This window comes from Wasmannia auropunctata, unplaced genomic scaffold (genome assembly GCF_000956235.1).
Source record: "Wasmannia auropunctata unplaced genomic scaffold, wasmannia.A_1.0 LD335844.1, whole genome shotgun sequence".
Classification (NCBI taxonomy): domain Eukaryota; kingdom Metazoa; phylum Arthropoda; class Insecta; order Hymenoptera; family Formicidae; genus Wasmannia; species Wasmannia auropunctata.
The window spans coordinates 1,180,681-1,197,444 of NW_012027046.1; the positions used below are offsets into that span (position 1 = coordinate 1,180,681).

The 16,764-nt window shown below is 43.0% G+C and overlaps 2 protein-coding genes across 2 annotated transcripts; both read right to left on the minus strand.

The window, feature by feature from the left end:
* Window positions 1–917: 917 nt before the first annotated feature.
* On the minus strand, window positions 918–4,700 carry LOC105455821 (F-box/LRR-repeat protein 14). The gene has a single exon (XM_011699447.1). The coding sequence runs from the start codon at window positions 4,698–4,700 to the stop codon at window positions 3,144–3,146; it is 1,557 nt and encodes a 518-aa protein (XP_011697749.1). The 3' UTR covers window positions 918–3,143.
* A 5,666-nt stretch (window positions 4,701–10,366) lies between these two features.
* Window positions 10,367–14,382, minus strand: LOC105455806 (ras-related protein Rab-35). Its single transcript, XM_011699412.1, has 3 exons — window positions 14,232–14,382; window positions 12,923–13,347; window positions 10,367–12,669 (listed from the first exon to the last, which is right to left on the minus strand). Exons 1-3 carry the CDS (start codon window positions 14,281–14,283, stop codon window positions 12,541–12,543), a joined length of 606 nt encoding a protein of 201 aa, XP_011697714.1. The 5' UTR covers window positions 14,284–14,382; the 3' UTR covers window positions 10,367–12,540.
* Between the last annotated feature and the right edge of the window lie 2,382 nt (window positions 14,383–16,764).

Below are 16,764 nucleotides of genomic sequence, written 5' to 3' on the forward strand. Positions count from 1 at the left end.
TTATCGTACAGTTACTGTATGATTACTTAATTGAAAAAGTATGTATCTGACTTATGTTACGAATAATTGCAAATAACTGCAAAACTTAATGATTCGCTTTTCATCAAAGGAAGTTTATTTACGAAAAAATAGTTTGATTACCTATATAAAATCTATATTTAAAAAGATAATAGAATTAATTGCAATTTTCATAACTAGATTTTTACTTAAATCTAATAATATTCTCATTAATGCGCACTTGGTATACCATTTTTTGCAATAGTAAGATACATTAATTTTTTAACAGATAAACTTTCTTTGATGAAAAATTTTAGAAAATCAAAGAATGAGCAAAGAAAAATTATGTTATCATACTTATTAAATAAAATAAACTTAACGAATAGTACTTAATGTTGCTAAAAATATAAAATAGTCGTTCTATTCTGCGAAAACAGAAGATATATAATTTGTGCCCTGCGGCTCATGAAACGAAACGTAATATTGCTTAATCCCTGGCGCGTTTAAAAATGCTTTTAGCGATTTTTACGAGCATTAGGGTGTTATTCGCCGATGACACAGTATAGTATATCCCATATTACATAACTGTATTTTTCCAGTATATCATAATATAAATGTCTTCCATTAACAGAAAATACATAACGCGGCAAACATTTAAAAAAAGGTAAAAAAAAATATTGTATATCTTGACTTTTATAATTATAATAATTGCTTGTAGATCGTGAAATTTAAATCACACCCGATAGATATACTATTACGTCAAATATGCAGATTATGCAAATTATGCAGATTAAGAAGCGCGGAACAGACCAAGGACATGCCAGTGCAAAAAACACATAGCTCCTTAGCACGTAGTCGATGTTGCAGCAATCTTGAATCTTTCTATGCCAAGTCCGACAAAAATATACGCGAAGGTCGAATTTTTCGAATATATTTCGTCGCGAAAATTACATCCTCGAATAAACTAAATCATGCTTTTAATCGTGTTTCAGCCGCTCTAAATCCTAACTTTATTTCTAACGGTCGCAACACATTGATTGTTCTCTACTTATTAATTTTTATTAGTATTTCGTATATACGATTTGCAAACAAAATGTTTTTTGCATGTGCATCGAACAATGGCATTTGATTTATTTATAACCCGAGGCGGAAGGAAATACATTACACTACACGTATAACTTTCAAGTTAAAATGTTTGAGAATTGAGGAGAAAGAACTGTTTAAAGGAGACTATGAATTAATGCAAAATAAAAGATGTCTTAATTTCGTTTAATACGACATTTAATTCCACGGGATTGGACTTAAAATTAAAATTAGATGAAATTTGGGCTTGGGATGAATTATAAATAGAGAAGAGTAAGTTCTAAGTTAAAATAGACTTGAAATCGGACGTGAAAATCTCTCGCGGCTTGCGACCAGCCTATTCGCAGAGGCCTTGAGAGAAGTTCGCGACTTTAAGTTTGTGCAGTGTCATATTAATTTTACGAATAATTCCAGTAATGTGCAACTTCCAAGAGAACACATTAGTTAATAGTGACTTCAAGAATTTTCGTACAGACGTTTCACGATATTTCCGCTCTTACTGAACGAAGCTTATCAGTGTGTGATAAATAATGGAATGAGAGATACTGAGTATTATCGCCTCAATCTCAATTCTATCAATAGATTCTATTATATAAAATCAGCAACTAATATTGATATTAACTAACGACGTCAATGACGATATCGCAACATGCATTAACGATAATAATTCGAATATTATCGGCATAAAAATTGTATAAATTATATTTAAAGGTAGGCAATACTTTTTGTAGATAATATTCTACAGACAAATCAGATAAATGGTGTAAGAATATAGCAAGGGGCTTGAAATAAGTCCCTCCCAGGTAAATCCTGTGAAACATGACTCAAAGACACATTGTCATTCCTGTCATTAACACAGTCCTTCATTGAAGGAAAGAAATAAAGAACCTGCCAAAAGGTCGTCGTTTCGTGCAATGACACGTGCACTCTATGTTGCACGTGTCATTAACTACAGAAAACAATTGAAAGATGAATGAATTTTTATCGAGAGTATCGTTTTACATCCAAACATCCAAACGCGAAGAACGCACGGCGTAACATTTGTCACGTCGTGCGATTTAATTTGATTTGTTTAATAAAAAAAAAGTATGTACTCTCAAAGTACATATTGCAATAACATATACAGCAAAAACATATTACAGTTTTTTTTTTCAGAATGCACAGACGTTTAATCGTTATGTCGACATACTTCTGTTAAAACACACGCGTTCCAAGAAAGAAAATAGCGATAAAAAGAAAACACCTAATTTTAAAGATTGAAATTTATCGTTTATCGTCAAGTTCGAATTTGTCGTGGCAAAGACGATCCCAATATAATACGTAATGCAAATGTAACAATCGGCGTAAGGGGTTACTTTCGCGCACTTTCAATACGACAAATTGAACTCGTTGAGATTACATTAATTTCAATCTTCGACCTAAAATTGTTATATCGATTACTAACTGCGCGTTGATGATCGCGGAGCATCGCGGAAGCAACGAGCGAGAAAACTCCAGACGCGACATTCGTTTCTTTTTTTTTTCCTAAATTTTCGAGGGTCGAGCGAGCCGAGAGTTAAACCGAGGCATTTGAGACCCGTCGAACCCGTCGATTTAATTAATCTAGCGATCGTCTTCGACGCGCGACGATCAAGTACGATCGGAAATGCTGTATGTGTGCTCGAAACGATCGCTTTCTTTTACTTTTTTTTTTTTTTTCTTAAAGGAAGCGCTCTTCGAAGGGACGTAATGCCATTTGCTTGAGAAACGGTGCCCCTCGAGAACGAGCGGTTGCTTCCCCCTCGAGAAAAAAGGGGAATTCCCGTCTCGGGCGGAGAAACGAGCTAAACGCTATTCGCCGACGCGACGACGTTGTAGATGCCGATGTCGAGGGCGCTCGGGCGACTCCGTGCGCCGAGCGACAGCAACAGACTTACCGCCTGCGGCAGGAACATGCGCGCGAAGACGAAGTTATCCTTGGGCCGCTGCGAGGAGTCCCCGTCGCCGCCTTGGTTACGATGACGATGACGACAACGTTGACGGCAGCGTTCGTCCAGAGCACCACTTAGTCACGGAAAAAGCCATCACCGCACGTGCCACAGGCCAAGATTTAACGTACTGAGCTGCGGCAGCTTCATGATCCGCTCGAGGCCGCTGGTGGTGATTTTCGTGCAGCCGTACAGGTCGATGCACTTGAGGTTCTTCATGCTCTCGGCGACGGTGTGCAAACCCCGGTCGGTGAGCCGGCTGCACTGGCCGATGTTGAGGGTCTCGAGGTCGTGCAGGGTCTTGGCGATCTTGCAGATACCCTCGTCGCTGATCTGGCAGGCGGACAGCGACAGGGATTTGAGGTTGAACAGACCTTGCGAGATGTGCACGAGCGCCTGATCGCCGATCTTGTCGCAGAACGACACGTCGAGCGACGTGATGCGGCTGCCGCCCTCGGCCAGGTACGCCATGCCGATGTCGGAGATGTTGTCGCACGAGCGCAGGTTCAGCTCGCGCAGACTCGACATCCTGGCCAGGTGTTTGACGCCGGAGTCGGTGATGCAAACGCAGAACGACAGGTTGATGGACTTGAGGGTGGTGAGGCCGAGCGACACGTGCCTGAGCGCCTCGTCGCTCAGACGCTGGCAGTCCTGCAGACTCAGATGCTCCAGGGCAAGATTACCGTCCGCGGTTTCGCGATTCAGACCGGCCAGGTGAGCGATGCCCAAGTCGGACACGTGCCAGCAACTTCGCAGGTCTAGCCGCTTGAGTTTCTTGAGACCCCATGCGATCAGCAGCAAACCGGTGTTGGTGATATTGCAGCAACCACCCAGCTCCAGATGCTCGAGATTCTTCAAGTACTGCGCTATCCTGCTGAGGGAGGCGTCTGTCACTTGCTTGCAGAGCGATAGGTTGAGCTCGGTGAGGGACGGGTACTCCTGGCAAAAGGCGTTCGTGATACCGATGTCGGTGAGGTGGTAGCAGCCGGACAAGCTCAGCGACTCGAGATTTGGCACGCCCTTCAGTACATCGCTGAGGCCGCGTCGCAAGGACAGCACCTGTACCTTCTTCACGCCACGTCGTACCAGGCTGGCGAATAGCGCCGGCGCCTGTTTCCTGAGGTGCAGCCGTGCCTCCACCCCTCGCCAAACCGAGCGGTAATAAGCGGCGTCGCGCCACGCGGTGCACACTTGCGCGGCGCGTCCCTTGTCGCGCACGTCCAGGTAGCTGAAGATGAGGGCCAGAATTTCAGGATACAGGGAGGACACGTGGGTGCTCGCGGCGGGCTGGCCGTGCGTGACCGCGGTGCCGCGCTGATGCACCTGATGCGGGTGCAGCTGGTGCCGCGACGAGATGCCGCCCTGGTTGATGGTGTAGACCGGCAAACCGGCGGCGGCGGCGGCAGTCGGGCCGCCTCCCGCGGTGCCGCCGCCGCCGCCACAGGCGCCATTGCCGTCGGTGCCGTAGTGCGGTGCCGTGCCGCCGGAGTTGTGCTGAAGAATCGCCTGGTTCTGCGACGTCGGTATCGTCAGGTGCGGCTGGTGCAGGTGGTAGTAGTGGCCCGGGCGATGGAGTAACGTCGTGCCGCCGCGACCGGCGCTTGGCGTCAACGGCGACGGAAGTTCTGTCATCAGCAGCTGACTCTCCTCCATATCGTCGTCGCTATCGTCGTCGTCGTCGTCGTCGTCGTGCTCGTCGTCCTGCGACCTCGACCCCGTCGCCGTCGCCGCCGCCGATGCTTCCGTCGCAGCTGCCGCGCGGCGAAGCCTCACGCGCAGCGACTCCGCCGCGGCAACCGACGAGCGAGCGACCGTCGAGCGCTCGTCGTGTCCTCGTCCGTCGCGGTGATTGTCTCCCTCTATCTTGAAATCTTTCTTCTTCCTCCTTCTCTTCTTCCTCCGCTTCTCCGCGTCGCGCGTTCTGTCTTCCCGGTTAATCCGATCCCCGCCGTTCGCGGTCGCAGCGCGACTTCGGTAGTCGCATAATAAGAGTTTTTCCGCGCGGGCGAGCGCGCGCGCGCACGTATCCGATATGATATATGTGCACTCACAAACGCGCGCGCGAAAATCCCGATATCGATCGCGGCTATCGATCGCCGCGCTACGCAGCGGCCGCCGCGATATCACCGCGTCGACGCGACGGGCACGGATCGGCGACGCAGCGCGCGCGATCCACGACGCGGTGGTCGTCGCGCCGCGGGCGGGAGGGGGACGGCCGAACGGCACAGCGGGATTTATCTCGCGATCGAACTCGCGAAGCGCGCCTAGCTCGCTCCGAAATCGGCGCGATATATATCCGACGAGAGAGAGGAGTAACAGACGCGCGGGGAGCGATCAACGACTCACGCGACTTTGCGCTTAAATATTACACGGCTCCGCGACGGCTCGTCCGAGAGAGTTACTTTTCACGAAAGCACCATTCTCTTGCGCGCGGCACATATAGAAACACCATATCGCGTACCGTCTGGACTCCCTTGGTTCCTCCTTCTTACCGTCGTCGCACTCCGTCACTCACTCTTTCTTTCTCTCTCTCTCTCTCTCTCTCCCTCGTATTCGCGCGCGGCGAGTCCCTCTCGCTCTCTTTATCTCCCGCTCTCTATCTGTCTCGCTTCCTCGCTCCTCCTCTCCTTCTTACACATCAGCCTGCCCCACCTCGCCCCCCCTTCGCACTACTCGCGCTCTCGATCTCCGTCGCGCACACCACAGTCACTTCCTCTACTCTCTCACTCTGTTCCGTGGCCGCGACGACTGGCCGACTCTTTTTTGCACGCGAGACACAACTACGGCGAGTATATACGAGTAAATACGGGGTCGCTTACGAGCGCGAGTCGCGGCCCCGCGCGCGCTTCTTCTTCCGGCGGACGATAGGGCACCACACGGACGTCGGGCGCACGTACGAATTGCGTGCGTATGATGTACGCGTGCCGAAAGGGGCGACAGCGTTGAGCGACAGCGCGCCGTGCCTCGTTCACGTGTCGACGTCGCGACGTATCGTCGCCGTCCTCGCCGTCTTTCTCGGCGACGTCGTTACTGTCGTCTTCGTCTTCGTCGTCGTCGTCGTCGTCGTTGTCGGCGCCGTCGTCGTCGTCGCCGCTGCTGCCGTTGAACGCCCGTCGTCGACGTCGACCGTGTGCCGTGTCGGGGTCACTTAACGTGGACCGCCCGCAGAGCGGAACATCGCCTACTGTAAACCGGTGCGCTACCAGCCGCGGACTGTTGTTCCGCCTACCCGAACGCAGATGTCGTGTCGTCGCCCCGTGAAGCACAGGCGGAGCGAGCTTCGCTCGCCGCGGCCGCCGATTGGCTCGCGCGGCACGAAACCGTGCCACGTGACTGCACCGGCGAATATCGATTCGGGTTGCGCTGCGGCGGCATTTTTAAGTTTTCGTTGCGTGGTGGGAGGGCGGGAGGGACCGGGGGAGAGGGTGAGACACACGGCGCGCACACCGTACACCCCGGACCACATCGCGCGTGATACTATACCTCGCTTGCCGAAATCCCGGAATGCCGCTCTCTGCTGATTCGCGCTCGATGTGCCAAATCCTCGTCACGATCACTCGTGTCACCTTTCTCTCTCTCTCTCTCTCTCTCTCTCTCTCTCTCTCTCTCTCTCTCTCGCTCGATTTTTTCTTTTTTCCATTTCTTCCGAGACAGAACGCAACATCATAACTCACGCGAGCGATCGTTTTTTTGGTCTTGGGTGATTTTTCGATAATTTTTATCCGTTGTTTATATTTTGCGCTCGATGAATTTTCGGCCTACCAGTATATGGACTCTGATTCCCTCCCGGTGTGCTTCACAGTCTACTGCGTTTGGCGATTACACGCACTTTTTTTTACACCTTGCGAGGAAGCTTTCAAGAAGGGCAAATAAATATCTCAAATGGCTAGCTAAGACATCGGTAACTTTAGAATGCATTATTCGTAAAAACGACCCTAGATATATTAAGGGACTTTCACAATGGCATTCTGGGGCAGGTTACGGATCAAACGGAAGTTCGATGAACACACAGCATGGTAACATAATGCAATGATTAAAATATTGGTTCGTATTCATTCTGGAAACAAAGTCGCCAAAGACGTACGTTATTTTGACGTTAAAATAGTGACAATCAACTTGTTTCGTGACCTGTTCTTTTCATTTCCGTTGAACATCTTGTACGGTTCATCTTTCCCCTTTTTCTCTTCATGTTGGAGGAAAAGAGAAAACAAGATGAATGGTGTAAATAGTTTAGTTAAAAAAAGTAGGCCTTATAATCTCCCTTTTATCGATAAATATACCTTCAAGGCGCATTCAAGTACACAGTTTACGTTACGTAGAGATCATAAAATCTTAGAAATAAGTGAACATATTTATTGATAAAAGAGTATTATTGAGATATGAATACGGGCCATACAATCTAAATAATTGCATACATACGATTTTTTATTCTATTTGTTAGGGGTCGTCTATGAAATATTAATATCCTAATTTGTCCTAATTTAATCCTAATTTAAATAACTAATTTTGATACAAATTTTAGATGAGATATTTGAGCAGTAGTACCGACTTACGAAATAGTTTGTGCAGCACTAATTATTAATGGAATTGCAGGATTGTGTGCTGCAAATTCAAAATATCATAATGCGTTTCGCATTTCGATCAATCGGAGGTATCTACACAACGTGAAAAAATTGCATGCATTATGCAATCGTAAAGAAGGGCGTGTTAAAAGGCCGATTTTTAACACTTTGCTTGCGGAAAGTAAAATTAACATCGTTTCTTACATAATAGTTTTTGAGACAAAGATTCCAATGGAGCTAGTTAAAATTACGTCACATGTCGAGAACACAAAAATCGAAAATTGAGTTTAAATTCGAAAAATTTAACATGAACATGTTCGAGAACCACTCGACCAGTCGATTTTCCACCGACGGATCGCCATGCGTCTTCCGAGTGAGCCACGCATTTTTCCGACTTTCAACTCAATTTTTGATATGTTCCCATCATGTGACGTAATTTTAACTAGCACCATTGGATTTTTCGTCTTAAAAATGATAAAAAACAATTTTACTTCTTGCGAACGAAGTGAAAATCGACCTTTAACATCCTTCTTTCTCAATGTGCAGCTACTTATATTATTATTGATCTCTGTTAAATGACTCATATTTTGTTTAAATTTTTTTGTAGTAAAATGTTTATATTTTTGCAGTAAAACGAAGTGTATTACATCAGTTCTTTGCCATTCGATTTTTGCGAAAAAAAAACTTGTAGCCTTGTTGAGAGAGGCAGAGTGTCGATTTCAATTTATATGTTTGATCGGAACCTTCGAAAAAGCACGCGAGATTCGTGTGAATCGAAAGATTTTATGGATGCGCGAGTGAGTGAGATGTTTTAATATTTAATTTATTCCAGATGCCCATTCGATCGATGAGCACCAACAGCGGTTTGCACATATTCATTATGCAGAACAATTGCAAATACAACGGGGCCGTTTCGCACGACTATTCTCGCGCGCGGATGAATCGGATAATTTCTTATTAATCTAACAGTAAAGAGGGAAACTGCATGTTTCGTTAATAAAGCATGCAGATGTGCATTTTCGTCGAAATTTATATCGTCTAAAGTTTAAAAAGCTCCATAATTTTTCTTACGGACGTGACATTAACAGTGTCCAGTGTCAATTAGTAAGTGTCAGTAAAATAATAACGATATAATATCAGCGATAATAATTTTACGAAATTGTAAAAATGGTTGAGGGATACGAAAGTTAAAATGATGTATAAAAAGCGAGACGGCAGTAAGAATGCCATTTATAAAATCTCATAAATAGGTAATAGTGTATAAATCTTTCTATAGTTGTATATTATTTTTTGGAGGTAAAATAAAAAGTAGCACTGACATTCTACAGCGCTATCTAAAATTTGTATTTTTTAAAAATTGAAATACTTCGACACTCATAATAGTCCTACTTTATAGCTATTTTTTCGTAGCGTGCAAGACGCGCTCAATATATATATTTATTGTAAGTATATAATAAAACGGAATATATAATTTAGTAAAAAAGAAAATGACGGCCAAATAATATACAAGAATGCAATTAATTTAATGTATTCGCTCATAAAGAGAATAAAAATGCGTACGTTTCGACTGTACATAAAGCAACAGTGTATATATTGACGACAATAAATTAAATTACTACTAAACAAATTATAAGGTTAAACAAAAGATTATATCCGAGATCAAACATGTAATAAATTAAAATTAATGGTATTAAAAGTAAAAATAAATATAATTAAGTAATTATCTTTTGTATGTATCTATTGTGAAGTCAATTATTGTTTGTACAAATTCCAAAATTATCCAAATAATCTGAATTGCTTTTGTAAAGATTCTAAAGTTACCTCAAAAAACAAATCAAATTAAATGGATAAAAATTAATTAAATGGATAAAATAAATTTCGTCAATTAACATAAACTATTGTAAAAAAAATATATTGAAAACTATATTTTTTTTTGTTTCAGGGAGGAAGTCATATTTATTTCTTCTATATATGATTAAATTGAAAGACGGTTATCATAGATGTGACAATTTGTCATAGCTGCTGCTTATTTCATTTTTTATTTAATGCGTAATTCATTTTCAGTTATATGATTATTTATTAATTAATAATGAAACAAATTAGAATTTTCGATATATTTTACAAGTCTTTACAAGTCAGTTCTCTATCTATTTGTACGTGATGTTTCATAGAAATATGTTTTTATTTCAATATATTTCGCAAAAAATTTTATTGCACATTTTCTCGCGTCTGATGTCACAGTCTGAGATAGTAGTGGGAGAGTGAACAGGACCCTTAGAAGAATTATATATAGATTATAGGTATAATACATATATAGGCATTTCGCATTTTGGATAGCACGTACTGAGAGGGATGTTCTCGAAAAACGAGGAATAAGATTAATATAAGAAATGCACACAAACAGCGGCTGGCCAAGAATGTCGCACGAGGCAATCACGATGTATAGCGATGGAGTGAAATTACGATCAACTATACTTTTCCAAGCAATATATCACGATATTACATGCATTATAGCTCTCTTGAAAATGTCTGCATGGCTAGCAATAAAAGAGCATTATCGCTTATTTTGTATTTTATTGAACGTATTTTATGTTTTCTTTGCATGGATATAATTTATTGCTATCTATATACATGTAGCGCCTCGATCGTCGGATCGTGAATTTCGAAATTTTTCGCAAATAACTGCAATAATAGCAGGTCACAAATGTGAATCAATATCACGCACGAATAAGAGATTACGCGTTTTAAATAACGTCCTCGGAATTTTCTGACGGTCGAAAAATTCGACCACCGAATTTATTAGATCGATAGATTTAATATTTTACAAGTTCGAACATATACAATATGCAGTGTTCAATTCGAACTGGAAACTTTCAAGCAAGATAATGCATTGGGGCTCGAAATTTTTTTCGAGCATTGCCTAAATCGATCAAACAATATAGCTTTAGGTTTATTCGTTCGAATCACGTGAATTTAAAAAAATGTCGCTCACCAGACAGGAGTGTGAAGGCAATACTTGTTTCGACATACGCATACATGTAGACTCCTATTTATTTATAATCATACGTATGTATAATAATAATACAACGTCGTAACTGTATAACAGTAAACAAGATTGAATATGCTCGATTGAAATACTTCGTGAATATGCCACTAAAACTGGCAAGTTGAGAATATGTACACATTGTAGGATGTCGCTTTATTGCCTCTAAGGGAGATATGTAATCGATACAAAAAAAAAAGAAGAGAGAAAAGAAAAAATAAGAGCAAAATAATAGCGATATTAATTACAATTACACGGGGGAGCAGGGAGTAAGGTACACGCAGCAGTATTACAGTGGCAGCTGGCGACATTATCTTAACTATTATCACAGATTAATACAGACAGCTTCTGTCATAGCTGGACATGACCGATCGTTATATTTTATCATCTTGCTATCTACCCTTCTGCAATAAATATTTAATCGTGTGTATGTATATATATATATAAATGTGTGTGTGTGTGTGTGTGTGTGCGTGTGTTTCGTCGCAAATGCATGGACAATTTAAAATACTTGCGTATTTATATATTTGAGTATATAAAATTCGGACGTTTACAAGCTTTTCATCTTTTCCTCTCTCGTTACAGAGCTATTAAGAAATATTAAGTCGTAAACACAGAATTAAAAAAAAAATGTGATAATACTGTTGAATATTTTATTAATGCATAACGATGCACGCGATATAAATACTTCGTATTCCAATGGCTTGGAAGCAATAACATATAAATTGATATTTTTGGCTAGCAAATTTATCGTTCTTAAAAAATTATAAAGAGAGTAAATCGTCTTCAGTTTTATTAGATACCATTTAAAACTTTCTTAAAATGTTTGCTTTTAAATATTGTTTAATGTATAAATTAGATGCTCGTAGACTTCGACAATTTTAAAACTTTAATAATAAATTGTAATTATTTATAAAATTTTATACATATTGTAAATGTGGCTATTGTAAATAAATCATGTTGATTAGTCTTCAAATTTTTGTGCAGTAGTATGACTTTCGAGAACGACAGGAAGCATATTGGATTTCATATGACCAAGCAATTTTCAGTTTTCGTATAGCGGTCTTTTTTTTTTAATTAGCATTTGCAATTTTTTTTACATGCCATTGCACATCACAATTCATTCCACATATCCGATTGAATCTTTTAGCTCGCACTGAAAGCGTCATCAAACTGCACAGGAACCTTAATTTTACTAAAAACGTCCTAAGAATTATTTGGAACAGCTAACAATATTTGTCGCCCGTTTGTTCAAAAAAACTTTAATCCTACTCGCTTAAACGCGACTTATTTAGCGTATGGTAACTCATTGTTGAATGCAGCAAAATTTTACAATGATCAAAAATGACCCTACAAAAAATTAGCGCGGAAGATGCTCGTAATAACCATTCGTCGATTACAATGTTCCATTTATAACGATTGCATGATATGAAACGCGCTCGTGTATAAAATGTGTGTATGAAAAACGATGATTTTTAACATACGCGTATACGTATGAGTGAGAGTTACCCTTTCGTAAGTATTACAAATGAATAGGCCTTTGTTCTTCGACGCGCAGCACGCGAAAGTATTTGACGTGTTAAAAAAGGATGCCGCATAGACGATCGTTTTCACTAAATAAGCCCTACACGCGCTCCGCGTTTCGCTTCACATTTCGTTTCTATTACATGTTAAATACTAACGTCAAAAAAGTATACTTTAGTTAGGATACAATCTTAGGTATCGTAATTGGAATACAAAACTCAGTGTTAGAAAATATCAGGGTTTCCAGCGTCTCTCTCATGTCCGCTCGTAATACTAACACATGCTCTCTGTTTTATTCTGTCCTAATTATTGTATCAAAGAATATTCCTCGTGTATACGGAGTAGCGTGCTTATACAACGCTCGCTAACAGCATTTTTTCCTGTGCTGTTTTGTGCTTTTCCTCAAGTTGACCGTCTCGTTGGTCTGTATAGCCTGCCGCTCCTTGCGCTCTTTTTTGGTCCGCAACACTTGCCGCGTTATCGCCATGAACATCTGCAAGTGACGCATTGTTGTTAATTCGCAGTGAGGTATAAAATATATACTAAAAGAAAATTTAACTGAATTCAGAGTATTTTTGAAGTTTAGTAAATTTAATGAGTTTTACCGTCAGTATAATAAAGAAGAAATTGTAAAATAAATAACTTGTCTCTGATTTTATTTTATAGCCTCATAAATTAATAAAAGAAGAAACTTATAAATTAATAAAAATATTAATTTAATAAAAAAAGAGGAGCATAATGCATACCTCTTCGACATTGATGTTGTCCTTGGCGGAAGTTTCAAACAGCTGGATCCCCATTTGATTGGCGAATCTTTGCGCATCTTCCGTTAACACGACCTTCTGATTAGGTGCGTCATTTTTATTTCCTACCAGTACCCTGTTAACCACATCACAATTCTGTTCGATTTCGTGCAACCACCGTTTAACGTTCGCGAACGTATCACCGCTGGTCACATCGTACACAACTATAACGCCATGCGTTCCCCTATAGTAAGTTGAAGTTATTGTCCGGAAACGTTCTTGGCCAGCGGTATCCCAGATTTGCAGCTTTACTCGCTCACCGTCTACCTCCACAGTTTGTATCTTAAAGTCCACCCCTATCGTAGTTATGTAACTGCCGTTGAAGGTATTGTCAGCAAATCTCAGAAGCAGCGAGCTTTTACCTACGCCTTGAAGACAAAAAAGAGAATACTTTTTATACATCAAGATGTAATATAAATTGTTTGAAAAATATAAAAAAGAATACAAATATTTTCATAAATTTATCATGCTACAAACATATGTTTTCATGTTATTTTAATACAAGTTGCTGCGTATCGCATAGTTCATTACTTTTCTATACTAAATTAAACAGAATAAAAAATAATTTAACTCAAAAATAGATACAATTGAACGAGAGAGAGAGAGAGAGAGAGAGAGAAAATATATAGTGTATATAAATGTATAATCTTCCAATTATCCCGACATTAACAAGAGTGAATCATGAGAAAGAAGTGATGACAAATATCTTTGTCTCTTTATCATTTTTGGTTTTCCTATTATCGTGACACAACGTATTATCTACTACCGCTGTTCTAAATCTGTCGTGCAGGAAGAACAATTTTCACGTCATGAAATCTAACAATAAGCCACCGCCGGCCGTTGCGAGGGACAGCCGACGTGTATCCATTGTCAGAGGCTCATCATTTAATAAACCGCCGCTAAAACTGCGTAATGACAGGCGGATCAGCTTGACGGCCGCGGCAACGCTCGGCGCAACAACCCGTCCTTTTTTTTCTCCCTCCCCCTTCCACTCCCCTTCCCACCCCCCCTCCTGTAATCTTTTTATATCTCTCATATCCGGAATGAAATTTACGGGGAGAAAGAGAAGGGGGAAAGAGAAGGAGAGAGAGACAAAGAGGAGGAAAGAAAAATAGCGACAGAAACAAAGGAGGTTATACGTGAAGCGCACGGGAGTGCGCGGCTAATAATAAAGAATCGGAGAATTGCGCGTCGTCAGCCGCCGCGCGGACGATGGTATTGTGCACGCGCGTATATACACATATATATTTACCGCTGTCCCCTATGATGAGCAGCTTGAACAGATGATCGTACTCCCGGGCCATCTTAACGTCATACGACGCGCGTACACGTCGCCTCCCTCCGTCGTCGTAGCCGCGTCGTCGCAGCCTCCGCGGGACGTGTCGTCGTCGCGATGCGCGGCCGCCACCCGACGAGAGAGCTGCCGCCGCGCGGCGCGCGCCTGCGAGGAGAGATTATTTTTTACGCGATCTCGCGCGCGGCGTCTCCCGTCCCCTCGGCCCTCACGCTCACGGGGCCCCGTGCCCGCGAGCAGCGCGTACGTATAATATTCACACCGCGGCGACGACGACGACGACGACGTCGTGTAGCTTAGGACCCGAACGTGCGCTACCCCCGCACGATCTCGAGCGGTAGCAGCAGCAGCGGCGGCGGCAGCGGTAACCGTGACTCGTCTGGTTCGGAGGACGACTGCAGTGTCAAATGATCGCCATGTTTATATGCCGCGGTATCACCACTCATTATCATTACGGCGGGAGAAAAAAAAGCTGCGATCTCCTACGTTCAGCTGCGCGACGCCCATCCCATCCCACATCAGAATGTCACCAGCTCGCCATCGCCGCCATGTTTTCCTTCTCCTCCCCGTCGAACCTGCGGGCAACGTTCTCAACGTACAGCACATAATGTCCGATCCTCACGCACAAGATACAGGTTGATCAAGTCTTTGTCAGAGGCTCGAAAACTGCCGTCGATACGCGGAGAACACGTTGAGTGAAGAGGTGGCACGGAATCCTAGCCAGCGCGCGTATCGACAGAGGCTTGTTGGTAAGATGGAAAACTGCTGAGCGAAGAGGCACGAAATCCTGGCCAGCGGGCCTCGTCAGAGGCTCGAAAACTGCCGTCGATACGCGAAGAACATGTTGAGCGAAGAGGTGACACGGAATCCTACTAATCCTAGCCAACGCGCCTCGTCAGAGGCTCGAAAACTGCCGTCGATACGCGGAGAACATGTTGAGCGAAGAGGTGACACGGAATCCTACTAATCCTAGCCAACGCGCCTCGTCAGAGGCTCAAAAACTGCCGTCGATACGCGGAGAACATGTTGAGCGAAGAGGTGACACGGAATCCTACTAATCCTAGCCAACGCGCCTCGATATAGAGGCTCGAAAATTCCCGCCGATACGCGGAGAACACGTTGAGCAAAGAGGTGGCACGGAATCCTAGCCAGCGCGCGTATCGACAGAGGCTTGTTGGTAAGGTGAAAAACTGTTGAGCGAAGAGGCACGGAATCCTGGACAGCGGGCCTCGTCAGAAGCTCGAAAACTCCCGCCGATACGCGGAGAACATGTTGAGCGAAGAAGTGGCACGGAATCCTAGCCAGCGCGCGTATCGACAGAGGCTTGTCGGTAAGACGGAAAACTGCTGAGCGAAGAGGCACGGAATCCTGGACAGCGGGCCTCGTCAGAGGCTCGAAAACTCCCGCCGATACGCGGAGAACACGTTGAGCGAAGAGGTCGCACGGAATCTTACTAATCCTAGCCAGCGCGCCTCGATATAGGGGCTGAAAAACTCTCGCCGATACGCGAAAAACATGTTGAGCAAAGAGGTGGCACGAAATCCTACTAATCCTAGCCAGCGCGCCTCGATATAGGGGCTGAAAAATTCCCGCCGATACGCGGAGAACACGTTGAGCGAAGAGGTCGCAGGCAGTATAAAGCATAGCCAAGACTACTCCCACTCTCATCACTCAGCGCGTAGGCCCCGCCTCTTGGCGCAAAAGCAGCATATATGCGTGGGTGGGGGTAGGACCCGCGCGGCTCCCCTTCTATGGCGCGATGGCGGCCTCCGTCCCGAATACCTCTGCAACCTACTCAGTTAACGTGCGCTCCTGGCACTTTATTTCATTTAAACGAAGTTTCTGACGCTGCGAAAACCGGCTTTTGCTTAACCTCTCATCTCTATATGTACTTTTAACAATATTTATGATCCTTTGTGCATCTCCACAGATGCGTAATTAAATTTAAATTATTATTTAATTATAATGTAACATTAAAATTACTTCAAATTTAATTTATTATAATTATTTTATATTTAATTTATTATAATATCTATTGATTATATATAATTACGTATAAGGCGCGGCAACTTAATTTCTTACGATAAAACATAAATTATATAAACACTGAAAATCGTTTGTTAATTATTATGTAACATAATAATATATGTTCTAGAATATTTTATTAATAAAGATCTTCTCGAAAAATCACGCCTCCCGTCGGCGACTGTCTCCCGTCGACATTTGGAGCTTCCTCTTTTTCGTTGATTATTACCATGCAATAATATTCTAAATTATTTTATCGTATAATTCTTCTTAAGATAACTGACTCTTGAGAAGAATTAAACGATAATTTTCAAATAACAAATATGATTGGCACGTGCAGGCCTTGGCACTTGTTGTCGGCGCGTCGGTTGTGTATATAGTAAACAAAGCCGTGCGAAGGTCGCCGCCGCTATCACTCGCGCGACGACGCTCGAACGAGCAGGCAGTATCATCGTATTGCTTTTCC

Bases quoted from the DNA above. Each gene is read 5' to 3' on its own strand.
- LOC105455821 (XM_011699447.1), bottom strand. From the start codon at position 4,700: ATGGAGGAGAGTCAGCTGCTGATGACAGAACTTCCGTCGCCGTTGACG.
- LOC105455806 (XM_011699412.1), bottom strand. From the start codon at position 14,283: ATGGCCCGGGAGTACGATCATCTGTTCAAGCTGCTCATCATAGGGGAC. The intron at 13,348-14,231 runs GTAAATATATAT...TTTGTCTTCAAG, and splicing joins GCTCATCATAGGGGACAGCG to GCGTAGGTAAAAGCTCGCTG. The intron at 12,670-12,922 runs GTATGCATTATG...CGTCACTTGCAG, and splicing joins ACAACATCAATGTCGAAGAG to ATGTTCATGGCGATAACGCG.